We start from the raw sequence: 20,063 nt of genomic DNA, 5'->3' as shown, positions 1-20,063 counted from the left end.
TCAGACCCACCCAGCATCTTTGCGGGAGAAAGACCTGGCAATCTGTTCCCTGAAAGATTAAAAAAAGGCATTGCCATTGATTCGATTCCGACTCATAGCAACCCTATAGGACAGCGTAGAACTGCCCCATAAGGTTTCCAAAGAGTGGCTGGTAGATTTGAACTGCCAACCTTTTGGTTAGCAGCCAAGCTCTTAAACACTGCACCACCAGGGCAGCCTAGAAAAACCCATGGGGCAGTTCTCCCCTTCACATGGGGTTACTTTTGAGTCCAAATCTACCTGATGGCACCTAACAACAACAAAAATGTGTCAGATTTAGCTGGACCTCTAGTGGCAGTCCATGCAGGGGCACCCACACTCACACTAACTGGGAAATGGGCTGGGGCAGCACCACAGGGCTTCCTGCACTCACCACCTCCCATCCCAGCGCAGGCCCAGACACTTCTTGTGGCCCATCACCAGGACCTCTCCCCTGTCTGTCCTAGCCACAGTAGGACTCACCTACTCACTTTGCATATAAGTTCTTCAAGTGTGTGGAGAAAGAGAATGATCCCTTGATTCTTAGAGAACCAGGCTTTTAAGTCATAGAGCAGAGGTCCTAAACTAATCAGAGGATCCATGAGTGCCCTGAAATTGTCCTAAAAACTATAAAAATCTATTAAAGGGATTCATGGATAACATAGAATGAAGAATCACTGGCATGGAGTGTTTTAGGGTGTATCTGTTCCGCAAAGTGTTTTAGGGTATACTTGTTCCCCAAAGTAACTTTGTGCTTCAGGAATGTGACATGGGAGCTGCACGCTGCTGCACCCTCTCCCTGGTGCCTTCTGCAGTCACCATCTGTGCCAACCTGATGGCCTATAGCTGTGCTAGTTCTGGTTCTTTCATGGGTCGTGTGCCACCTTGCCCGCCACCACCTATAACTGCTTCACCCTTGCCAGGGCTTGTCCGTGTACGTGGTTTGAGAGGCTCCAGCTCAGATCCCCTAATCCCGGAATCTTGCCTTATTGCTAGACAGCTTGACTGCCCCCATAACATCTCATGTGCAGGGCATTGGGTAAATCCTGTTCCGGAAGCAATCTGTCGCTCCACCAGTCTCCCTATCGACGTTTGCCGAGGAGTCCTGGCTCCCAGTGCAGAGCTGGCTTGTAGTGACGGGAGGGAACTGGCAGCTTCTTAGACCAGCTTCTTGCCTGCAGCAGCATCAGAGGAGCCCAAAGTAATGATGAAAACAAAACCCGAGAACAGACTGTTCTTCCTCGTAACATGACCAGGAACACTTACCCTAGCAGGAACGTGAGAGCTTGGTGGTGTGGCTGTGCCACAGATTGCTCTGAGCTAGCGGGGTGAATTGTTTCCCCCTTTTTCAATCTGATCCAATCCATCCACTGTTTGAGATGCTTCTGCTCAGCAGGACAAGCCCTTAACTCTTCAAAGCTCGGCTAAGCTGACCAGGAAGCAAAAGGGCCTCCCCCATGCTAGGAGGTCAGCTTTTCTGTGCCCCAGTACTACTGGGTACATAGTCCTTGAAAATTCTTATTTCTGAAGCAGCAGCTGCATAGTTAAAGAATGATCCCATTGATGCCTTATTATGCTCACTGCTTATACTTTTTTTTATACTTAGTCCTGGGTGGTGCCAAGGTGTGGAACAGGTGGGAGCCTAAACAAGGTAGAGCTGGCCAATGGCAACGGGTCACGGCCTGATCAAGTGCTCCAGGGAGGAGGCTGCCAGTCAAGTTTGTCTGGGAGTACAGACTTCTGTGCCAAAAAGGCCAGATGCAGCCTGGAGAAAGGAGACAAGAAGTGCATGTGAGAAGTGTTGGCTTCGGAAGTTTCTGCTAAAACAGATGATGACAAGGACAGCAGTGGGTGCTGGTTCCTGTTAGGAGACACACCCCCTCTACCCAAACCCATCCCAAAACCCTTCTCAGGCTCCAGGGCGAGATCAGAGTTCAAGAGGCTCAGGTTAAAGCAGAGAGAACCAGTAGGAGGCACAGTCTTAACCAGGAAGTAGAGGCTCCTCTCCTGTGTCCCCTTCTCCTCAAACAACAAGCTATATTGTAGTGGTGGTGGTGGTGGGAACAGTGTTTGTTTTATGCCAGGGGTCAGCAAACTATAGCCCAAAGGCTAAATTTGGCCCTCAGCCTGTTTTTATAAATAAAGCTTTATTCAAACACGGCCAGGCTCACTTGTTTGCATATTGTCTATGGCTGCTTTCTTTCTAGGACAGCAAAGTTGAACGGAGACTATGTGACCTGTAAAGCCAAAAATAGAATATACTTACTGTCTGGCCCTTTAAGAAAAAGTTTGTGTACCCCTGGTCCACACTAACAGGTGTCTCTGAATGCAGAGGCCACCTTGAAAGGATCAAGTAGAGGTTATATTTAGGCCCCAGAGTCAGGACTTGATTGTACCCTTGTTTCATCTCGTACTAAATGCTCAACCTTGAACAAACTACTTAGTGCCTCAGTTCCCCCACCTGGAAAATGGACATATGAGTAATTACTTCTCAGGGATGTTATGAGGATTAAACGATTGAGTGAGTGTAGTAAGGCACGTGAAAATCTGTTAACAAATAGCAGCTGCAGTTTTTTAACGAAATATAATTCACAGACCATAAAATTCACTTTTAAAGTGTACAATTTAGTGGTTTTTAGTGTATTCACGAGATTGTACCACCATCTAAATCCAGAACATTTTCATCACACCAAACATTTGATGAACCCAAGCAAGCCTTTCCCTCACACCATTCATTTTATTTCTCCTGCATAGAGCTAGAGAGTGCTTGCTGAGTGAAAAAATACAGCTGCACCCGCCCACCAGGGCTCTCGCGGCAGGCCTGCGGTGACATTTGGAGCATTATTGTAGGGTAACGAACACTGTTTTGGATACATTTGTGCTATTTTGTGGAATGTTGTTTTCCCTGGTTTCAATATTTGTTTTGTGGTCTTAAAATCGCTACATTAGTGTGAATCTACCCAGCTCAGCTTCATGCCCACTGCAATCTCTTTTCCCTCTGTGCTGCCCATGTGCCATCTGTCCGAGAATGAGTATCTATAGCTGGGAAGGGGAGAGAGACAGACAGAGGGCAAAGCACCGTCCCCAAGTATGAATGAGCAGGGCTTTCCCTTGTGGCCACTTTCGTGTCCAGGCCACTGGGTACTTTCAGGCACTGTGTCATAGTGACATCTTACATGGCTCAGTCACTAAACTGTTGGTTCTCAGGCAGATGTCAGCATATCCCAGAGGCCTAGCCGTGGAGATCCCTTAGTGAGTACAACACCCCAGCGTGCTCAGTGGTTTTTGGAATTGTTACCCCAATAGCTACTACATTCCCACCTTTAAATCAGGTGCTACAGGCTATCCCAACCATTACCGCCCTCCTGTCATCTTCATTATCTTCCTGGGTACTAGGGCCAGGGACCTCACTGCAACCTCAGTGCCATGCGGTACACAGCAGTCATTCTCAATAGAGAAGTGGAAGGTCTCCTACACACCAGGGTGTGATCTCTACCTTATCTCTGAAGGCACACCTCTTAGAAATCAGATTTTCCATCAGGTATTTTTGGCATTAAATTTATATTCAAATGTGATGGTGTTTTTATAAGAAATTAATTCATGAGTTATTTGAGGAGCTCTGGTGGTGCAAACGGTTAACATGCTCGGCTGCTAACCAAAAGGTTGGTGGTTCAAACCCACTTAGCAGGTCCAAAGGAGAAAGACCTGGCAATCTGCTCCCATAAATATTACAGCTTCAGAAACTCTATGGGGCAGTTCTACTCTGTCGCATCGGGTCACTATGAGTTGGAATCAACCCCGCAGCACCTAACAACAACAAAATTATTTGAAAAACAGTGCCGTGGGTGTCTGATTCTCTGAGTTTAAGGCCACTTTTCGTGACTTGAAGAGCTGGGTTGCAGATGGGGGAAGCCTCCATCACTCTGTTGTCTAATGCTGAGTGGAACCAGGGTCTTTCAACCAGAGACGCTGACCCCCTGCTTGTTTTCTGCACTTGCCTGTGCCCCCGGCATTTCCACATTCACGTTTCTTTTGCTGCTGATGACTTCAACAAAGAGTCTGTCTTCTCTGCAGTGCCAGAGAACATAACTCTGCTTGGCATGATGATGGGTGGGATTGTAGAATTTTGTTGACTCTTGGTTTTGCTGCCAGGCAGGGGTGGAGGGGGGAAGGTTCGCTGGGTCAGCATCCACGGAACAATCCTGACTTTTGTAGACAGCCCCTGCTTTGAGCCTTGGCCCTTGTTGTTGGCTTTTAAGAGGAAGCCATGAATAAGGGGTGCTCTTAGAGGGGGGAAAAAGGCAGTAAAAATACAGAATTATTTTCTGAAGCAAAACAGATCATTTAAACAGCCATGTTGTCCTCGGGTTTTGAGACACTGGGCTTTTGAGCGTTACCAAACAACGCTCCTGCGTGGTTGTGAGTTCTTTGATGGATAGGGTTACTGTGGTCAGCGGAGGCAAGCCCAGTCTGCAGGTAGGGTGATAGAGCTGTGTCCTCAACATAGCTTTTCATTTGTGTGCTCATGGACGAACCTTCAGAGCCTCCGCGTGTCCTTGTCCTGACCTGTGCACAGCCGCCATATCTTAAGGCAACCTCAGGGTGAGATTAAAAATCTGCCAGGGGGACAGGTAGGTGGCAGGAGGGGACACTAGCAGGTGCAGAGGTGTTGGCATGATGTAGCTCTTCTCTTAGGTGGTGAGTTCATGGGTGTTTATTTTATTACACTTCAAACTTCCTGCTACGTATATTCTCTTTAAGAAGCCCTGGGGGCACAGTGGTTAAAGCACTTAACTACTAACCAAAAGGTCAGTGGTTTCAACCCACCCAGCCCCTCCATGGGAGAAAGACATGGTAGTCTACTTCAATAAAGATTAAACCAAAAAACCAAACTCATTGCCATCAAGTCAATTCTGACTCATAGCTACCCTGTAGGACAGAATAGAACTGCCCCATAGGGTTTCCAAGGAGCAGCTGGTGGATGTGAACTGCAGACCCTTTGGTTAGCAGCCGCATTCTTAAGCACTGCGTCACCAGGGCTCCTCCATAAAGATTACAGCTTTGGAAACCCTATGGGGCTGTTCTACTCTGTCCTATAGGGTTGCTAGGAGTTGGAATGGATTCAACGGCAAGGGGTAACGGGTTTCATACTCTCCTGAATGTATCAAGGATTGTATTAATTTTTTTTTTTTTCCTTAATCACAAGCTATTTGGACAACTGGGAGCTGACCATTGAGCTCCAATGTAACCTGGGGTTCTAGAAATTTCAGGGCTTGATAAACTGTCCCTTTAATACACATGGTTTCTTGGCCCTGAAGAAACAGGGCTGCCTCCTGAGCCAGAGAGGAGGATGAGATGATGGTGCTGGTGGCGGTGGCAGCGGCGGTGGCGGTGGTGGTAGCGAGAACAATGATGATCATGGTATCAGATACCTATTTAACACATACTACTATTTTTTTTTTTTTTTTTTTTACTATTAATAATAGAGGCTCTTGGTGATGTAAGTGGTTAACTCATTCAGCTGCTAACTGAAAGATTGGAGGTTTATGTTCACCCAGAGGTGCCTCAGAAGAAAGGCCTAGCAATCCACTTCTAAAAACTCAACCATTGAAAATGCTGTGGAGCACAGTTCTGCTCTGACACACATGAGGTCTCCATGAGTCAGAATCAACTCCATGGCAACTGGTTACTATTAATAATAATAGCAAATACCTAATACTTCCCTTGTTACAGGCTGAGTTCTAAATGCTGTACCTATATTAACTCATTTCATCTTCACAGCCACCTATGAGACAGGCACTATTATAATCCCTACTGTACAGGTGAAGGAACTGAGATGTTGGGTAACTTGTCCATAGTGGTAGAGCAAGAATTTGAATCCAGTTGCCCACCCTCTTAGCCACTGAGTCATGCTGCCACCTTAAGGAGAAGTCAGGCACCGTCTACAGCCCTGTCCAAGCAGAGGGAGCTTGACTGCCCGGGGCACATTCACCATTCTCCCTTGACTGCATCCTTTGTGGGTGTGACTTGCCTCTCCTGGAGAAAGCCTGGCATTGACTCTGCCTGCCCGAGTCCACACCTCTACTTCCCTGTCAAGCATGTCCTTGGCAAAATTACTGACTCATCCCTAAGTCTGTGCTGTTCCATCTACCCTGGGCCTCCTTGGCTTCAGCTTCCCAGCCTGGCTAAAGCTGCCCAGTCCCCTGAGTTGATGAGACAGCCTGTACACTCGTATACCCGCTGGTCTTCTTGAGGTTTCGTTCCTAAACATTTATTCAAAACCCCAATGTCCTGGCATCACCTAGTAACCTATATGTCACATAGATGTCTCTGGGGTACCACATAGGCATTTCTCAGTCTTCACAATCTTACTTGAATGGGTATTATCCAGAAGTGATATCTTACATTCTTAGGAAATTATATGACCTTCAACCTGGGCTGGTTTTTCTCAATGCTAGGCTTGACAGCTGATGATTTCAAAGCAGACCTCTTAAGCCAAAAGATGGGAATATCATCAGCATTCTATATTTCTAGTCAAGCCCTGGAATTACAGACCAGATTTTCCATTCCGGAACAGCCAGTATCACAGAACAGACTTATTTCTTCAACAGATGTGTCCTTCCCACAAAGCTGCAGAACTGCTAATAAGTTGCGAGGGAACTTTACCAAGTTCAGCTGTGGGTCTGGGCCCATTTGGGGAGCACAGTCAGTGCTGCTGCAAGTGAACATGCACGGAAAAAATGTTTCTATATACTGTGTTCAGAGCCTGTCTCCCATTTAGAACATGAGCTGGCACGCCAGTTCTTTAAAAAGAAAAAGTACTTCTCAATAATTTACTTATCAAAGAATGGAGTTATTTTTGTTGTTGTTTCTCAGTCTTAATTCTGTGGGTCAAAACAATTTGATTCTTGTAGAAAGCAAGAGACAAGAAACGAGCCTTGGGACCCTCACGGGTCTGTTCTTTTTAGACCCACTGAAGCTCTTATAGCGGCTGTGGACTGTTCCCTGTCCTTAGTATCCTCAGAGTTGGCATTCCCTCCAGCTGTGTTTCCCCAGTGTAGGATGGGACCCCAGGTGCCGTGTGACTCTTGATAGCACATAATACGATTTCTGAAGGTGCCGAACCCACTATAAAAAGCATTAGATTACGTAGTGAGCAAGTCATTCCCTTTTCAATTTTCTTGCAATCTTGATTGTAATTCAGAGTAAGACTCCATGTGAGGCTGTGGAATATCCTTAACTCTAACACTTGTTAATTTCCCCCTTTGTGGCTAATAGAGAGCAGGCTTCAGGCAATGGTATCCAGCTAGACGTTAAGAACAATGTTAGATTTTCGTTGTATTTATTTTCATGGCTATTTTCTATTTATGGCAAACAATCTTGGTTTTCCATTTAGTATAGTGATGTTTTAAATGTTCAGTGATAAAAATTGAGTCAGTTTGAAGGAAAATGTTAATAATACTCTAAGACCTCAAACTAGGTCAACAATGCTGGTCCAGGAGTCACACTTTTAGCACAACCGCTGTGGTACAGTGAATGGTTCTCCACCTTCTCGTCACATTAGACTCACCGAGGAAGCTTAAGGAGTTCCTGGGTGGTGCAAGTGGTTAACAGGATCAACTGCTAACTGAAAAGTTGGAGGTTCAAATCCACCCAGAGGCACCTTGGAAGAAACGCATGGTGATCTACTTCTGATAAACCAGCCATAGAAAACCTTATGGAGCGCAATTCTACTCTGACACAAGTTGATCGCTGTTATGGATTGAATTGTGTCCCCCAAAAATGTATGTCAACTTGGCTGGGCCATGATTCCCAGTATTGTGTGGTTGTCCACCATTTTGCAATCTGATCTGATTATCCTGTATATTGTAAATCGTAACCTCTATGATGTTAATGACAAAGTTTAGAGGCAGTTATATTAATGAGGCAGGACTCAATCTACAGGATTAGGTTGTATCTTGTGTCAATTTCTTTTGAGATATAAAAGAGAGAAGCCAGCAAAGAGAAGAGGGACCTCGTATCACCAAGAAAGAAGTACCTGGAATGGAGTGTGTCCTTTGTACCCCAGGGTCCCTGTACTGAGAAGCTCTTAGACCAAAGGAAGCTTGATGACAAGGACCTTCTCACAGAACCAACAGAGAAAGAAAGCCTTCCCCTGAAGCTGGCACCCTAAATTCAGACTTCTAGCCTCCTAGACTGTGAGAGAATAAATTTCTGTTTGTTAAAGTCATCCACTCCTGGTATTTCTGTTATAGCAGCACTAGATAACTAAGACAGTCACCATGAGTGGTAGTCAACTGCTACTGGTTGGGAGTTTAAAAGATTCTGATGCCTGGACACCAGACCAACTAAATCTGGGGGTGGGGCCCAGGCATCAGCATTTTATTAAAACTCCTCGAGTGTGTCCAGTGGACAGCTAAGGTGAGAACCACTGCTCTAGCATAGACCACCTCCACTGTGATCTCTCCACTCTAACTCCTCATCTTGTTTGCATCTTTTCCTTGCTTCTCTCTCCCGCCTCTGGCCCTTCTCCTCATCCCCTTCCCCATTTTTTTTTTTTTCTCTCTTCTTTTCTCTTTCCTAGTTTCCCTTCTTCCATCTTCCCTACGGCCATTCCTGTTAGTGATGCTCTTCGGCATTGCTTCTTAGTTTGAAGCCTTGCAGACACCATGTAGTTAGCACCAAACCAAAAAAAAAAAAAAAGCCCATTGCCATCAAGTCAATTCTGACTCACAGCAACCCTATAGGACAGAGTAGAACTGCCACATAGGGTTTCCTGGGAGTGTCTGCTGGATTCGAACTGCCGACCTTTTGGTTAGCAGCCGAGCTCTTAACCACTGCACCACCAGGGCTCCGTAGGTGACACCGCTTTGCAAAATTTTCATATCTTGCTGTTTTCTACATTTGCTTGCAGTTCGTAAGTTGTGGGTCCAGCTTCTGAACATCTAAACCTTTTGTTTTGTTCTCCACCAGTACCCCATTGCCATCAAGTGGATTCCAGCTCGTGGTGACCTCATGTGTGAGGGTAGTACTGTGCTCCATAACGTTTACAGTGGCTGATTTTTTGGAAGTAGATCACCAGGCCTTTCTTCAGAGGTGCCGCTGGGTGAACTTGAACCTCCAGCCTTTCAGTTAGCAGCCAAGCACATCAATCATTTGCATCACCCAGGGACTCCTCTCACCATTAACTTGTATTAATAGCAACAGCAGTGATAGTAATTGCTGGTGTCTTTCTTTGTACCTGGCACCATTCTAGGCACTTTATATGTGTGAGCCTATATAATCCTCACATATAGTCCTATGAGGGAGGTCTGATTATTCAGATGAGGAAACTGAGGCACAGAGTGGTTAAACATCTTGCTTAGGGTTACCCATTGCCATTGAGTTGATGGTGACTATAGCAACCCTATAGAAAAGAGGAGAACTGCCCATAGGGATTCCAAGGCTATAAACCTTTATGAAATCTAACTGCCACATCTTAACCCCTGGGAGCGGCTAGTGGGTTTGAATCACTGAACTTTTAATTAGCAGCTGAGCACTTAACCACTACACCACCTAGGGTTACACACCACTAAGTGGCAGAGCCAGAATTCACACAGTCTGAGCAGATGGAACCCATGTTGACTCTGCTTGATCCTGACTCGGGTGTCCCTGGCAAGCAAGGAGTCCCCTGTCAGGCAGGCTGTTCCGCTGTTAAGAAATTTAAATTTGGACCCACAGCCTGCTTCGGTGACACGTGGAATTGAGAACTCTTTTATTTTCAACTTAAATGATACTATCTCAGTAGGAAGCCCTCCGCTTTAAATCCCATCAAGATTTTAGCTCATCTCCATTTAAAGAGATCAGCCTTAAATGACCTTGTGTGTGCCATTGTTGGGGCTATCACTGGGAAATGTAAAAGTCAGCACCACAATTATTCTGCAGCTGGCAGGAGGCAGCTGGGGACGTCTTGGCGGCTTGCATGAGACTTTCTGGTGTATTTTCTGCCTCTTAAAAGCTATCTGATTCTCATTCCAGTGCTTCATTGGAGAGAGACCTTTGGCCCTCTTTCCATTCCTGGTGGGACAGCTCCATTCTTTTCATCTTTTGTGGTACTTGCTGTTCTAGGATGCCTTCTGCGTGAGGTGGGGTAAATTCTCAGGTGGCCAGGTCCTCCGGGGACTTCCGACCTCATTGAGGATTTTGAAATGATATGTATTGGGGATGACTCTGAAATGCCATGCCTGGCGTGTAGAAGCACTCACATCATGGTATAGCTTCCTCTTTTTTTCTTTTTCATTTTCCCAGCCCCCAACTATATAAATATTTTTGATACATTGTTGTTGTTGTTGTTCTTAGGTGCTGTAGAGTCAATTTCGACTCATAGTGACCCCATATGACAGAGAACTGCCCCATAGGGTTTTCTTGGCTGTAATCTTTAAGGGAGCAGACCACCAGGTCTTTCTCCCATGGAGCTGCTGGGCGGGTTTGAACTTCCAACCTTTCGGTTAGCAGCTGAGCACTTAACCCTTGCACCATCACGGCTCCTTGAGACATTAGTTCATTTAATTCTCCCGGCAGTCCTCTGAATGCTGAATGATGCCCCTGTTCATTTTTCTAGATAAGGACACAAAGTCTCTGAGAGAAAACGTTGCCCAGTGCTAAGGGTTACCCAGGGAAGGAGGCAGAATCCAAAAGCAGACCTGCTGAGCTACAAAGCCCGTGCTCCTTTGTTTGATTGATTGACGTTCTGTCCACTCCCCAACTGAATAAAGTCAGACACTGTCTCCTGGGAAGAAGTACTTGGAAGGCATCAATGGAGTGTGAGGAACGTATGCTCAGCTGGCTGACCTGCCTGGCCCACTCCTCTCAAACCTACCCCTGCAAGACGATTTGAATGTGGCCCCATCTGCCACCTTCCAGTGCTAAAGCTGTTGGGTAAAATGGATTAAGGCTGTTGACCAGCAGGCCTGTGCACACCAGGTGTCCACACACTGGTATGGGCCATGCTTGTCTTTGACATCTGCTGTTAGGGCTCCTCCCCTCATTTGCCCCCAAAGACCCACCGTCTTCATCATTCTTCCATCCCCTCCTCTACCCCTGTCCACTGCCAACTCCAGCGCCTTGTCCTAAAATTCCTGATTTAATAATCAAACAGATTGTGCTGGTAATCTGTGCTAATAGGCTAGAGCAGTGGTTCTCTGACTTCTACGTGTCTCAGAACCCCCTGGAGGCTTCATAAACACAGATCAATGGACCTAGCCCCAGAATTCTGATCCAGTAGGTATGTGGAAAAGTCAAAATCCCCTCTTCTCACTTCTCTGACAACAAATGGTGTTAATCAATCCAAATCAATTTCTTATCAATTCTGTTTCCTTATGTTCCAACACCAGCTGCACACGTAGCACTTCTCCCTCTGACCCTAACCACCTGGAGTGAGGTCAGAGCGCACAAGTTGAAGGACACAGTCCTCCAGATCTCAGAGGCCAGCTGCAAGCTTGGGAATCCCCAGAACACCCTCACTTCTGACTTGCTGGCTACAGATTCAGGGCTTCCCTGTACCCCCTCAGCATGTCAGCCGAAAGTGCAGAGGTCCCCAGCCCCCCTCACTTCTGACCTCCGGGCTCCTACTACTCCCTTGGGTTTGATAATTCACCAGAACTACCGTACACAGATAACACCGCATCTTCTATGTGTGTTTGCAAACCACTCCCTCCCACCAGAGGTATTTTTGAAAAAAAAAAAAAAAAAAATTTTTTTTTTTTTACTGTGTTAATTTTTTTTACAGCAACATGTAAAAGAAAAAAAATTTGACATAGCAGGCTTATGAGAATAGCTTGAGGTGGGGGTGAAGCGGTTTGCAAACAAATATAGAAGTCATGCGTTATTTGAGTAAAACATGGGGTACTTACAGCACTATACTTACTATTACAGTTTTACTATTAAAAAAAAAAAAAGAATACAGATGAAGAAATACATAGGGTGAGTTCTGGGAGAACTCCTAACATGGAGCTCCCATGTCCCACAAAGAGACACACTACCCTCCCACGGGCATACATGTCTTTCACCAACCAGGAAGCCCATGGAGCTTCTGTATCCAGAACCTTTACTGGGGGCACATTATGTAGACCTGATTGATCACTGACTGCAGCTGATACCACGGGGTGGTCTTTCTGGTCAGCCCCACCTGAGATACTTCATTAGCATAAACCGGCAGGTATGGTCTGGAGGTCTCATCAAAGACCCTCAATCACTGTGGAAATTCCAAAGTTTTAGAGATTCTCTCTCCAGAACCGAGGACAAAGTGGATGAAGTTAACCCCACGAGAGGTGATACTGATGCAGCTAATCCAGGGACCACACTGTGTGGACCACAGTACTAGAGAGCATGGTCCCAGTTAGATGTGTATCATTGGCTCGTTAGGGATCCCAGTGATGGGGAATTTCAGACATGTTAGGGAAGATGTCTTTGGAAGATAATAGATGGGCTCAGGCCTTTTGTCCCTTCTCATGTTGATGTGCAGTGACTAAACAACCACTCCCACTGCAACAAGACCCTGCCAGCTGCATCTCTGAGCACACCACCCTGTCCAGGTGGAATGGCCCTTCTTCCTAATGAGTTTGGATTCCTGAATCAGTGCATCTCTCTCTGGGATGTATGCCAGAACCACCTCTTGTTAAAATGTGGGTTCTGAATCAGTAGCCTTGGGGTGGGACCTGAGATTCTTGTGCGTCTAACAAGCTCCTAGATGCTGCTGATGCTGCTGGCCCCTGGCCCTGAACGTTGGGTAGTGAGGCCGTAGTGCACCTGTAGAGCAGATTCAGAACTATAGCTGTATATACCAGTGGCTCTCACCTGGGGAGATGGTGGGTGTGTGTGATGACAATATACACAACAGAACATTGGCCAATCCAACAGTGTCTACATGTGCAATTCAATGACATTGATTACACTCTTATGTTGTACAACCCATATCCCTGTCTTTTTCCTAATTATTTCATCGCCCTTAACATAAACTAAGGATTTACTGAGTCTGCCACATTTTAAGATGACTAGTTAAAAATAGGAGCCCTGGTGGGTGCAATGGTTAAGCACTTAGCTACTAACCAAAAGGTTGGCAGTTTGGACCCACCCAACAGCTCCATGGTAGGGTGACCTGGTGATCTGCTCCCCTAAAGATTAAAAAAAAAAAAAAAACTCGTTGCCATCAAGTTGATTCCAACTCATAGCGACCCTATAGGACATAGTAGAATTGCCCCATAGGGTTTCCAAGGAGCAGCTGGTGGATTCAAACTACCGACCTTTTGGTTAGCAGCCAAGCTCTTAGCCCCACTGCACCACCAGGGCTCCCCCATAAAGATTACAGCCTAGGAAGCCCTATGGGGCAGTTCTACTCTGTCACATGGGGTCGATACGAGTCGAAACCAACTGGCAGCACCTAACAACAACAACAAGGACATAAACTCAGTGCCTTCACCTGGGGAGCTTTGACAAGGCAGTACCCCTTAGAGATACTAACTGAATTCTGAACTTCAGGACTTTTAACCCCCCTCCCACGTGATTCCAGTGTGCAGCCAGGATGGGAAACCCCTCGCCTATACAAAGAAAAGGGATGCCCCCTTCTAGGAGCTCAAGTGTGTGTACAACGCCATAGCCTAGGTCTGGCCAGTTGTTTAGTGTGGGAGGAAGGATGCACCAGATGTCCTAGAGAAGTGCTGCAGACTTCACCTGGGACTGTCATTAAAGTGCAGATTGTGCTTCAGCAGGCCTGGATGGGATCCAGGTGCCTGCATTGCTAACAAACGCCAGGTGTTCCTGATGTTGCTCAAAGACCACACTTTGAGCAGCAAGGCCCTACCACAAGGGGCCCACATGACACCCATTATCTCTGGTGGTGACAGCAGCAGGTGGCATTTCTCATGTTCAGTGTCAGAAGTTTCTGGCTCTTACCTCCTTTCCCCTTAAACACCATCTTGACGTCTCTTTCTTTCAGCTCAGCACTGACACAGGACACTGAGCAATATGGGTCTGTTCTCTTTTTGTAACATTTGATTTTTCTTTTTTCTCTTTGCACAGTACGAGATGCAAAAAATCTAATCCCTATGGATCCAAATGGGCTTTCAGATCCTTACGTGAAGCTGAAACTTATTCCTGATCCTAAGAATGAAAGCAAACAAAAAACCAAAACCATCCGCTCTACACTAAACCCTCAGTGGAATGAGGCCTTCACATTGTAAGTTGTCTCTTCTTCATTGAGTCACCTTCCTACACACCACACAGCCGCCCACCTCGTGATTAGAGATAACAGGGGGGTTCATTATGACTTTAAACATATCATCATTCCTAAGACCTCTACTGCTGTTAGCTGTTATCATCCTGGTTTGATGGGTATTCACTTGGTTTACCAAGAGGTTACATAATACAGACTTCAAATTATTGTCTCTAACTACTCTGTACAAAAATTTCTATTTAAGATATTACAGACAAAAACCAAACCAAACCCATTGCTGTCAAGCCAATTCCAACTCATAGCGACCCTGTAGGACAGTGTAGAACTGCCTCATGGGGTTTCCAAGGAGCGGCTGGTGGATTCCAACTGCCAGTCTTTTGGTTAGCGGCCATTCCTCTTAATCACAGCTCCACCAGGGATCCAAGGTATTGCAGGTGGTGTAAAAATGTTTAAGATATGTCCCCATATGTTGATGGACTTACATTCTTTTGGGGGTTAGGGAAGGCGATAAGGCAAGAATTTGAAAAAAATTTTTAAAACATGGAATAAGGGAGTAATATAGGAAGTGCTGTTCCCACTGAGATGGCAAGGTCATCTTTGCCTTCAATCAGGAAAAACTTCCTGGAGGAGGCAACGTTTAAAGTGGACCTTGAAGGACTGCTGGGGTTCCAGAGATAGGTAGTGAAAGGGAAAGAAGGATGCAAGTATTTGGAAGAGAGAATGGTATAAACAAGCTAACGTTTAGAAAGCACTGACTGCAGCTGGGCACAAGCAAATGGCCCTCTTTGTAGACTAGAGTTCAAGAAGCAGTCTGTGAACAACCAGAAAGGGAGCTCTTGATTGTAGAGAACAGCAGCCAGCAAACTTTTTTCTCTAACGGGCCAGCTAGTAAATATTTTAGATTTCGTGGGCCATATAGTCTCTGTTGCAACTCCACGACTCTGCTGTTCCGATGTCAGAGCAGCCATAGACGGTATGTAAACAAATGGCCGTGGCTGTGTTCCAATAAAACTTTATTCAGGCAGCAGGCCAGATTTGGCTCATGGGCCATAATTTGCCACCTCCTGAGCTAATGCTTTGGTTGCCAGGATAAGGGGCTGATACCTTGTGAGCAATGTCGAGGCCCAGGGAGTGAATTGAATATATCATTTTTCCATCTCAGGCTCAGATCATAAGCATGTGGTGTCTCCAAAAAAAACGATTATCAAGATAACCTAGTGTGTGTGTGTGTTGTCCTTTATAGCAAATTAAAGCCTTCAGACAAAGACCGACGATTGTCTGTAGAAATCTGGGACTGGGATCGAACAACAAGAAATGACTTCATGGGATCCCTTTCCTTTGGAGTTTCAGAGCTGATGAAGATGCCGGCCAGTGGATGGTAAGGAAGTCCCTTAAGGATGAATGTGTTTCTGTCAACCCAGAGTTAATTGTCTTAGTACATTAGACCATTTAGAGATTCAGAAAATATGCCTGTGGAAGCCTCTGAAGTGGCTTTGAACATGTAGTTATCTGGTCTAGCCTCTCCACAGGAAACAGTTCACAAATCAGCTGGACTAGAGGCTGAAGGAAGGAGTCGGGAAGCTGTGGCGTTGCTATGAGCAGTTACACTTAACTCTTCCTCTCTCCTGTGTCTGTAAAGGTACAAGTTGCTTAACCAAGAAGAAGGTGAGTACTACAATGTACCCATTCCAGAAGGGGATGAAGAAGGAAATATGGAGCTCAGGCAGAAATTTGAGGTGAGGATACCCACGAAATTCCTGGAACCACCTTTCCTCTATAAAGGATAACTTCAGGAAGGGCCAGAGTTTTGGGGGTCACACTGCTTAAAGGAAAAAGTCATTCTAATGTTAACAATATTTTTCTTTGTGTTACAAACACAAATGTTGTATAATTTTTCTTTGCAAGCCGTTGACATTCCATGTCTATTGTCAGTTAGAAAATGGAAATTGGAAATAAGCACGGCTGGGTTTTGCGAAGGCAATCGGTTTGCACACCAGTGGGCAGATGGGCAAGGTTCTGGTGCAGAATTCTCATTGCAAAGAAGGGGTTGTGTTCCTTAGAAGGGGAGAAAATCAGTTAGGCCTTTCCTTGGAAATCTGGAGTTATTGAGCCATCATGCTGGTGTCAGACTTGTTTATCCCCCCGTAGAAAGCCAGAGGTTCCTAATTTAGCTCTGAGAGACCAGCTTAAACAAATATTCTATTGTGTTTGGGATGCTGTTGGATTTTGGCACCAGGTCTTTAGAAAAGGCTATCCTCATTCTCATTCTTCCCGTTTGGTATTAGTGTTTGCCCCTGTCCCAGATTCCTGGGTCTTCTTTTGTCCTCTCTCTTCCTCCCTTCGCATTTTCATCTCCTCTCTTTCCCTCGTTGTCGTTACTTATCGAGCATCTTGGGTTTTGGTGAACGTGATTTTCCCTATTTTTTTTTTTTTTTTACCTGCCTTATGTTCTAAAGTCACAGCTTTTCATCTTTCCTACTTTTCTAATGGGAAACCCCGGTGGCATAGTGGTTAAGTGCTAGGGCTGCTAACCAAAAGGTCGGCAGTTTGAATCCCGGGCGCTCCTTGGAAACTCTACGGGGCAGAGTTCTACTCTGTCCTGTAGGGTGGCTATGAGTTGGAATCGACTCGATGGCAATGGGTACTTCTCTAATCACCTGCATTTTTGCTGTTTGAGGGGTTTATAGAGTAGCCTGTAACCAGTTTATGTATCTTCTTAATTCCTTTTTGCATCTTTTTCTTCTTCAGACTAATCAGAATCTCCTGGAATTCCTCCGCCAAAGAAATATACATATATGCACATGAGTTTGTTCCCATAGAGGCTGAACTGTTACTGAAAAGTTGATGCTAATGGAACTTTAATGGTCTTGTTTTCCTCCTTCTGCTGTTTCCTTCTCCCAAATAATACCTGTCCTGCAGAAACCTATAGGTCACATCCAATTAAAATGAATTCCAAAGAATGTAAAACATGAAATTGTTCAAATTATTTTATTGTTCTGATGTCAGTGGCAAATACTTTAGGGAAGGGGCTATAAGCTTGGATGCCCTTAGAAGCATAGATGAACCACAGGCAGTATACGTATGTGACAGTTGGCAGCAGGCCTCAGGGTTGGCGACACAACAGGGAACGGTGGGGACTGGGATGAACTGGTGAGCATGGATCCTGTTTACAGATGGCAGCCACTGGTGTTCAGTGCCATCTGATTATTGCCAGGCACAAATAAGGACCCATGTTGCCAGATCTTCCAGTTCTCCAAGAGAAGCCAAAAAACACAGATTTCTATATGGCATATCCTGATTTCTTTTAATTTTGGCAGCTAATTAAAATTTAGAACTCTGTATAGGTCAAACAAAGTATATCTATTGCCTAGACACAGATAGGATTAGGCAGTGGGAACCAGCTTGTAATCTCTGCTTTTACAAAACATAGAAGAGAAAAGAAAAAACATAGAAAGGTGAAGAATGAGGTTCTTTCTAAAGAAGCCTCATAATATTAGAGGCACACAGGTGCACAGAAGAAAGGGTTTTGTGTAGCCTCAAACGTCTCTGCAGAGCTCTTTTTCTATTTATGTGCTTGTCTTCTCTTGCTTTCTCATCTGCTTCCACCCCCACCCCACAGCTAAGGACACAAACCTGGAATACTGGACAGAAAGTCTTCCTTGAGCCCCATCCCCAGTGTCACCCCTGCAATGGGTAAATCTTCCTTGAGAGTGTTTTGGGACACTCAGTCCTAGCATGACTCAGACGTCCCAGGTAGAGAAGATACCTGAGAATCTACAAAGAACTTTACTGTACTTTATGCCATAGCAGGTCATTAGCAATCACTGTGTCAGGAACTGCTGGTATAGAATGCATTTTGGGGGGGACCGTACTAGGGCATCATGATGGTGTCACTCTTGGTAACGTCTGAGATGTAGCTTTGCTGGTGGAGTAATGTTGACCCACTTTTTTTGCCTCATTTCCATGGCTTCCTGGTGAGTAACTTTCCTGTTTTTCTGGGTAGTGAGTCCAGCCTTTTATAAAAGTCAGAATTCCAAACTTATAAAAAAAAATACGGGTTAGAGGGCCCAAGGACAGAAGAGAAACGTTTCTCTTTAGAGCCTGGTTCAAGGCCGTGTGTGTGTTAAGCTGGTTCCTATTCTCTCATAGGAGAGCTGTGAGCTTTGCAAGAGAGCCCTGGCCCCAAGGAGAGGTGGCGTCAGCAGGGATTCATGGGACTGAGCCTCTGCTCTTTGCTCATGGAGCTCAGTGCTCTGAGCAGCTGCATGAACTGCAGTTCAGGTTTTCCTTTAAACATCCTTTTATTAAGCGTTCACTAGATTTTACTTGAATTATGCTGGTTCATTTACTTAGAGCATTAAAAAAAAAAAAACTTCAAGAGATTGGGCAAAAAGCCCATTCGATGATGATGTCAAGAAGATGCTGAAAATTTTATGACAGCCATTATGCTGTGTTTTAAGTGGAATATTCAGATATGATTTTAGTCAGGGGTGCAATCCTCTAATGCTGCTTTACTGAGATCTGTAAATGTAGAAGTTGCAATACTTCCTGGGTGCCAAGGAAGCCGTGTGCCACAGCATAGAGGCTGGTGTCCCATTCAAGCAGTTCTGGTGGTGGTTAGCTTTTCCGAATGGGGCATATTGCTTTGGAATCAGGGTAGAATTCAAGAACCTTCCTTTAACCCTCTCCCCATTTCTCCCCTCTCAGTCCCCTGCCACAGTGTGATTGCTTCCTGTGTCTGCAGGCTCCACCCTTCGTATACTCTCTCCCCATTTAACTGCCATTGTCGCTCACTTTCCATCATATTAGTTCTTTCTTCCCACCCACTCTTTCATAGACAGTTTCTCCACCCTCCAGTAACAGTTCAATTCAGCAGAGTCCCCCCCTTTTTTTTTTTTTAATTTAAAGTACGGTGGTGAGTCATGATTGGGTGAAACACAACATGACAGCTAGTCTTTTTAGGAACAGGCATTACTCAGTGGGATCGTCCAGTGTCTAGTCTATAGGGTTGTTCTATCCATGTTCAGCTGTTTTCTAGAAAGAGTTAATTATGTGGCTGTTAATGCTTCCCCAGAAATCAAGTCGTTCAGTCTGATGAAAGAAAAGTCAAAACAAACGAGCATTTATAACTCTGCCACTCAATTAGTATTCATCTTATAATAAGGTGGAAAATTTCTCAAATGTATTGTTGATTCTAGAATCTTGGCAAACAGAATGAGCAGCAAGTGAAGCTCTTAGGAGCCAAGGAAAATCCCAGGATGGTTGGCAGTTATCTTACTCTGTAATGCACCTCCCGCTAGAGCGGTTCATCTGCCTAAAAAACAAAACCGAATCACAACCTTGACCACAATATTCATGGACAGTATGTGTCCGTGAACCTTTGACCTGTTCTGTGTTTGTCTTCAGCTAAAGTACACGTGAACCCTGATTAATAAACACATAAATTACATATTTGTTCATTTTTCAATAAGTAAGATTCTAGCAGTGAACAAAGGCAGCAGTCCCTACCCTCTGTGTACCTGTGGGCACTGCTTCCAGCAGGGTTTCAACCCAGTTCATTCTGGTTCCACCCCCTGCTGAGAATTTTCATTTCCACCACAGATATACTGAATCTGGATCTACGTTTTTTATAAGATCTTATGGATAACTAAGAATCACCTGGGGGGTCTTGTTAAAATGTAGATTTGGGTATATCTGGGGTGGAAATGTAAGTTCTTAGCAGAGGGTTGAACCAGAGCAAACCAGTCCAAGCCTTGGCTTCAAGTCCTTTTTGGGAACGAGGTAGGGAGCTTGTTAAGAAATGAATATATTATAGCCCTCTGTTTCGTCAGTGATT

General features: G+C 45.2%; 1 protein-coding gene across 1 annotated transcript in view; it reads left to right on the top strand.

The window, feature by feature from the left end:
- PRKCA (protein kinase C alpha) overlaps positions 1-20,063 on the top strand; it is a 483,515-nt gene that overhangs the window by 372,463 nt on the left and 90,989 nt on the right. Inside the window, exons 6-8 of the mRNA XM_049861275.1 lie at positions 14,074-14,230; positions 15,471-15,605; positions 15,867-15,963. Coding sequence (XP_049717232.1) covers positions 14,074-14,230; positions 15,471-15,605; positions 15,867-15,963 — 389 coding nt within the window. The remainder of the gene's footprint in view (positions 1-14,073; positions 14,231-15,470; positions 15,606-15,866; positions 15,964-20,063) is intronic.

Source organism: Elephas maximus, chromosome 19, assembly GCF_024166365.1.
Source record: "Elephas maximus indicus isolate mEleMax1 chromosome 19, mEleMax1 primary haplotype, whole genome shotgun sequence".
Lineage (NCBI taxonomy): Eukaryota > Metazoa > Chordata > Mammalia > Proboscidea > Elephantidae > Elephas > Elephas maximus.
Note: the sequence above shows the minus strand (reverse complement) of the source record. Positions and strands in the feature narration are given on the sequence as shown.